Below are 6,857 nucleotides of genomic sequence, written 5' to 3'. Positions count from 1 at the left end.
CAGTGCCCGCTCCGCCTCCTCCAGCCGGCTGCACAGATCTCCTCCCTGTGACACACACACACACACACACACACACACACACACACACACACACACAAATGTTAACACAACAATACATGAGCTTCATAGCATGCATTAAAAGGTGAAGAGCTGTTTAAATGTGTTTTACCTCACTCTTCAGTTTGGTATCATAGTCTCTAAAAAGACACGTGTAGGCATGCTGCAATTGTGTCAGTTTTTTCCTAAGAGGAAAAAAAGGAAACATAACTTTTACACACAGTATTGCATTACATGTCGGCAGTGCAACCGGCTGGTAACAGTGTCGAACAACTTTGAAAGAAACCCAGAAGTGTTCATTTCAAATTTGAGGGAGACCTCACAATAATAGAATGATAATTGAACATTAAAACTGTATTGTGTTGGTCCGGAAAATATGTATTTTCAATATTTGTGAGCAGAAGATAAAACAGTTTTTCTAATTAATGGACAATAAATATTGGGGGCACATGATTTGGAAAAAATAAACAATTCAAATTATTTACACTATTTTGTAAATGCAATATGATGGCCGATTTTAGAGGGAATGAAAAACCATTTACATTATTAATAAAACATACAATTAACTGATCATGGAGTGAATTCTTTTTTATAGGATCTGTATTAAACAAGGATTTTTTAATGAAGTCTGTAGAACACCATTTGTAGGTCAGGACTGGTCTGCACTACTTCACTCATTGTGTTAGTCTATATTGCAATTTTGATGACTTGTGCAGCCCTTGTAAATATTTCCCTCTTTGGGATAAATCTGTCTAAACATCATCACAATGCGGAATGTGTGTGTGTGTGTGTGTGTGTGTGTGTGTGTGTGTGTGTGTGTGTGTGTGTGTGTGTGTGTGTGTGTGTGTGTGTGTGTGTGTGTGTGTGTGTGTGTGTGTGTGTGTGTGTGTGTGTGTGTGTGTGTGTGTGTGTGTGTGTGTGTGTGTGTGTGTGACTGTGGGTCCACTTCTCCTCTGTGACCACATGTCTCTCTGTCTTCAGGGCGGTCTCCAGGCTCTGGGTCTGCAGCAGCAGCTTGTCCATGGCTACGTGATGCTGCTTCCTCTGCTGCTCCTGCTCCCGCTCGGCCACCTGCAGCGCCTTCATCTTACTGCACAGCCTGCACTCAGAGAGAGAACACATGCATCAGAACACATGCACTTCATGGATGTGTGAGACAACTGGATACAGTGTTGTGTTGTGTCAATCAAGCCAACATTCCCTGACCCTTGAAAACACAAATACTAATAATACTCTTCCCTGCATCCTCCAGCATTCTTCCCATTGGACCCATAACATCCACACCATCGTTTTCCTTAAGCCCCGCCTACAATCTGCTAAACCACATCTGGTCTTGACTCAGTCAAATAATTGGCATTTTACAACACAGACAGTAACCAAGGAATTCCACAGGAAGTTGTTAACGTGGAAGTTAGCAGTTTGGAACATGTTGGAACACACTTTATCTGTTCATTGTGTTGCATGATGCTCAAGACCAATCACCTCAGCTTAATCACTCCTAACATCATGAGCATTTCTTAACTGCTAAAAACCAATGGAAAATATATTTCAATTAGGCAGGCCGTCTGTGGTGGGATGAGGCTTATCCAACCTTGCCAAACAAAGTCAGGACGTTTTTTTTGTGACTTGATTTCAAAGAAATAAGAGATTCTCTAAATTGTATGATAATAATAATAATTGACGAATAATTGTTCTTCTACATGTACATGTATACAGTTGTTTTATGTTTTACTATAACCTCCATCCACATCATTTGTTTTAAACCTACAATTGTTATAATATGTCGTTATACAACACAGCGTCTCTGTATTAATGCTATTACATACTTTTCATCCAGTATTTTGCGTTCATGCTCGCTCTTCTCCAGGCAGCTCTGTCTCTCGTTCAGTTCTCCTAACAGGGATGTGGCTTGAGATTTCAGAGCCTCGCAGTCCTTGGCCAGCTGTGAAAACAATGTATTTAAGTTTAGAGTCTTTAAATGCTGCCACCATCTGTAACTTTAGTAGTAGGAGAAGTGTTCACAGTCCGGACCTGAGCGCAGTCCTTGTCCTTCTGTTTGAGCAGAGCTTCAGTTCGGTCCCGCTGAGCTGAACTCTTCTGCAGGTAATCCAGCTTCTCCTCCAAATCACGGTACCTGCAGACACAACACGCTCATCACTAAAACAGTAGCACATATTGTCATGTCAATTGATATATACACACATACTGTATGTATAATTACAGTTGGGCTAACGATTGATCTTATATTAAAGTTGCAATTATTAAAGAGTTTTCACAATACTCACAAATGTATTTAATTATAATTTACACAATAACAATGACTTAAGAAGACGCAGCAAGTTGTTTATTGACAATTGTCCCTGGCTAATTATTCAAATACTTATGAATGAATCACTAATCAATGGTAATTCTGTGCAGTGGTGGAAGAAGTGTTAGGATCATTTCATAAAGTCAAAGTAGCAATACTACACTGGGAAAATAGTCAAAAGTCCAATCGGTTTTTTTCAGTATGGAGGTATTAGCAACAAAAATGTTACAAATAAAAGTGCCTGTCCTGCAGAACATGCACTTTTTATATTGTTGCATTAACATAGAAGGTGTATTTTAATGTTGTAGTTTGTTGAGGAGCTAATTGTAACTCCTTTTTATTCTGTTGGGTAATTTTACCTTACACAATGCAAACAATTATACATTATGTATTCAAAATGTTGTAAAAACCATCTGCAGTAGAGTAGAAGTTTAAAGGATAAATATTCATAACTGTATTTAATTGCAGTAAATACATGTATTCAAATTACACTCCACCACTGACTGCATAGCATTACAAGGAACCACACATATCAAATAACTGATGCTATGATTTTACAGAAAACCTCCTGTATCTTTTTATATTTAAATAACTAACAAGGGGGCTGTGCAGGGGGGGGACGCTTCACATCAGTTTCAGCCATTGTGAAAATCAAATGACAGTTGAATTTGGTATGATAATGTCAAGTATAAATATCTGAATGTGCACTAAAGTCATGCCTTGTTCAATACAATGAGGACAGAAAAGGAATTTTTCAGTCATTTCAAATAAATATATCACTAAAATTATTTTAGTAAAACATACTTTAAATTATTTTATGTCCAATTTGTTTTGCCAGATGATGGGAAGGGAAGCTAAAAAAATGCTACTGTTAACCCTTTATGAGAAGACAGGAAGTGCAGATATGAAGACAATGCGAATCCGTCCATCAATGATGGAATGATAAATTGTTGAAATGTATAACAGCGGTTCCCAACTCTTTTTGTGTCCCCCTTGAGCTGGTCGCCATTCTATAACTACCCTGTCACTTATCTGTGATTATTCCCCAACATTTGGTCTTGAATTAAACCCTTTGGAATCATATTCAACCCGACTTTTGACAGACTCTCCCGGCGTGTTTGGTTCTCCGCAAATAGACTGGCTTCATAGAATTATTTGCCAGGACTTTTGGCCGTGGTGGATCATCAGATGTACAAGTAAATCCCTGAGAAAAGTATTTCCCTATATATATTTTCTTTTTACAGGGCTCCCCTAAACCCGGTTCTGCAGCGACGCGACTGGTATCTGTACGTTTATCATTGCCTAACCATGCATCTATTCTTACAGTAAATTTGCAGCTAATGTTAGCTCATTGCTATGCGCAGCACTTCAGCGTGAACATGAACTTCAAGGTGTCCCACTTTGCGCGGGACTGCTCGGCATTGTTATCATTTGTCCGGCTTCCCACAAATTGAGATGTCACACATTTAACTGAAAGTCACCCAGACAGTCGAAACTTGGCTTTTATCCAATGGCTGTTCAGAAAGCAAAAGATGGCTATTACCATTGGCTGTGTCAGATGTCAGTTGATAAAGAAAGTCTAGAAATGTATTTACTTATGGGTGTAGCCGGTGGAGGGCGATTCCCACAGAGTTTTTGTAAGACTTGGGAGTTTTTTTCTCCAGCTCCAGACTATATCATGTGGACATTAACTTATAGTGAAGCGTTTTAAGTAATATTAGAAATCTTAATTTTTTAGGGTGGAATTGACCTTATCGAAACGTTCATGACAAAGTGAGCACAGACACACAGGGCATGCAGAGGCAGCATGCACACAGTGAAAAAAGCCACACAGAGCTGTGGCTCACCTGCCCTGTGTGGCCTGAAGCTGCTCTGTGAGTTTAGCCAGGCTAGAGCTGGAGAAAGGAACAGAGAGAGGAAGGAGGAGGAAGACATCTCAACATCAGCCTTGTATTAAGCAGAAGAAATGCAGAAACAAAAAAGGCATGCTGTTTCCTGCACATATACAGTACAGTTAGACTAATTCAACAGCACCCAGCCCAAAAGAGGCTCATGACGACTCGGTTAACACAGAAATTCACTTTAGTGTTGTTAGTTTCACACAATACAATTCAGTATTTTGTACCAGGAAGAGAAATGTCTCTTACCAGTCAGAGGAGTGCTGTGCCTCAGAGCGATGTTGGGCAGCCTCGTCAGAAACGTTGACTGCCTGTAAAACATTCACACAAAACTTTAACACAAAATTACATTTAATTTACACACACTGTAGCGACAAAACTTTCAATAAATGATGTCGCAGAAGAGGCTAAACTTGGCTAATCATTGTGACTAGCTCCCAGCAGTCCGTCATGAGTTTACATTTCAGAATGTTTAAATAAGAAAGAAAAACAACAATAACCAGAGTAGAACCATCCGATCAACAAAAGGTATCACCCCCATTCTCCTTCCACACTAACCCAAAACACAACAGCTGGACTAAATACCTTAAACACACCCAGGTGTTAATGCCGGAAGTGAATAATTGTGGTGTAAACAAATGAGGATTTAATAGAAACAATAAACAATGGCCAAAAAAGCATTTTGGCTCCTACACATACACTTTTAAAACTTTAAACTATAATATTTGTGATATTTTTACTGTACCTTGATGTAGTCTTTTGTGAATTTATATTTTGTGTAAATATTGTCTTTATTTCTTATAATAGTCTTTAAATCGTTTTTATAATAGAACAATTTTGTTCCTTTTCTACAACCCATTCCTCTTTCTGTGACTTTGTTTGCACCGTTCATACTAATGCAAATTCCTTGTATGTGTAAACCTAATTGGCAATAAACCAGATTCTGATTCTGATATTTCTTATGTCAGTGTCCATAACATATCTAGAAAGTGGTTAAATTTAACCTTTAAAAAAATCACAAAGCAGTGTTAATATGTGAAGATAATCCTGCTGATAATTCATAGGTATCATAAATGTGTGTTTGCCCCACAGATTATTTTGTGCAATATTCCAAAATCCAATGGAAATTGCATTTTTTTTTTGTCAAGGGAGCCCTTGGTGTAACTTCTGGGTCGGCCTACGAAAGACGTCAACACTGCACCACTGTATTAGGCATAGAGACATTCACAGACAGCTGAATGTCTGATCTATGCACAGCTTTCCCTCAGGATGTATTTAAAACTACGCTTTCTGATGTCCAAAACAACAAACACTGAACCAACTCTCACTGACTTCGCATCTCAAGAGATTTAGGAACAAGACTTCACAAAGAGCGAGACACAGTTATTCCTTGTCAAACACTAAAATAACCATCTGATCCTGTCAGTGACAAAAACATGCATTTCTATTGGATGGAGATTGACAGGGCGCAATTCCCAGAGCGATGCATTACAGCCTGTTCACTGTCTGCAGTGTCCAGCCTGTCTCTGTGCTCACTTCTCTTAACCGGACGCTTCCTCAGTGTTTGGCTTACAGCTAAGGAAACTACAAAAACTAATTTGTACATCAGCTGTTCCTTTTTTAAACTTCTTTGATCTTTTAAAATAATAAAAGTCTGCTTTCAATAAATGCAAGCCCCCCTGTCTCCTCAGCAGCCAAAGAAGGAAAAAGTGGGGATGAGCAGTGTGAGCCTGCAGCTTGTTTTTAAACCTATCTCAGCGCATTAGGAGAGTATTCCTTTCCAACCAGAGTTAGTCATTGCTGGAACAGTGGAGACTAGTGTGACTTTTTCTATAGTTTTAGCAAAATAAATAATGTCTTTCCTCAACATTACATATTTTGCAACTATAGATGATTTCAAAGTGAAAAAACATTTAGATTTTGGGTCATTCAGACACAGCTGAAGGCGATCTGCACTTTCTAGTTATTGCTGTACTTTCTCATGTCTACCCTTACATCTGAACTTCTGGATCCTGTGTATAAGGCCTGTGATTGGATGACTGTGTTACCTGTGGCTGGGCCAGTTTGTTCCGCATCTGGTCAAAGCAGCGCCGCATGCGCTCTCTCTCTTTCTCCCCCTCCTCCCTCTCCCTCTCCAGCTCTTCATTCTTCCTCTTCAGATCTCTCATCCCTTCCTCGAGTTTCTCTTTGTGGCTCTTCAGCAACTGGAGGAAATCGTTTGAACCTTCCACAGGCTGCGGAGAGAGACAGGAAGTGAATGAACGGGAGATGAGAGGGTGCAGGGAGATAGGGGAGGTAACAGGAGGGAATGGACGGAGACAGAACTCTTTCCCCTGGGCTGCAGGACTCACACCAAGCAAAATGTGGAACTACACCAAGATGTGAGAGAACACAAAGTGAGGAGACGGAGAGGGATTTAAAAGAGGAATCACTCGTTTGATTAGATTTAAAGTGGAGGCATTTCTGGAGTCCGACTAGCATTCAATCAGATGCTCCTGCTTGGAAATATAAGTAAAATACATTGCGACCTACAGATCTATATTGTCCAGTGACTTTGATAAAAGACACATGGGGCATCAGGTTGTCAGGCAGGA

The 6,857-nt window shown here is 39.6% G+C and overlaps 1 protein-coding gene across 1 annotated transcript; it reads right to left on the bottom strand.

Moving 5' to 3' along the window:
• Nucleotides 1-6: 6 nt before the first annotated feature.
• Nucleotides 7-6,632, bottom strand: LOC104950204 (NF-kappa-B essential modulator-like; the record flags this gene model as incomplete). The annotated part of the gene is made up of 8 exons (XM_010776690.1): nucleotides 7-45; nucleotides 170-242; nucleotides 1,004-1,156; nucleotides 1,884-1,999; nucleotides 2,089-2,191; nucleotides 4,213-4,260; nucleotides 4,513-4,574; nucleotides 6,312-6,632. Coding segments are annotated over 8 exons (915 nt in total), but the record flags the coding sequence as incomplete, so codon positions are not given.
• Between the last annotated feature and the right edge of the window lie 225 nt (nucleotides 6,633-6,857).

Source organism: Notothenia coriiceps, unplaced genomic scaffold (genome assembly GCF_000735185.1).
Source record: "Notothenia coriiceps isolate Sejong01 unplaced genomic scaffold, NC01 NC01_scaffold00017194, whole genome shotgun sequence".
Classification (NCBI taxonomy): domain Eukaryota; kingdom Metazoa; phylum Chordata; class Actinopteri; order Perciformes; family Nototheniidae; genus Notothenia; species Notothenia coriiceps.
The sequence above is the reverse complement of the archived record's forward strand: the minus strand, read 5'-3'. Positions and strand labels throughout refer to the sequence as shown.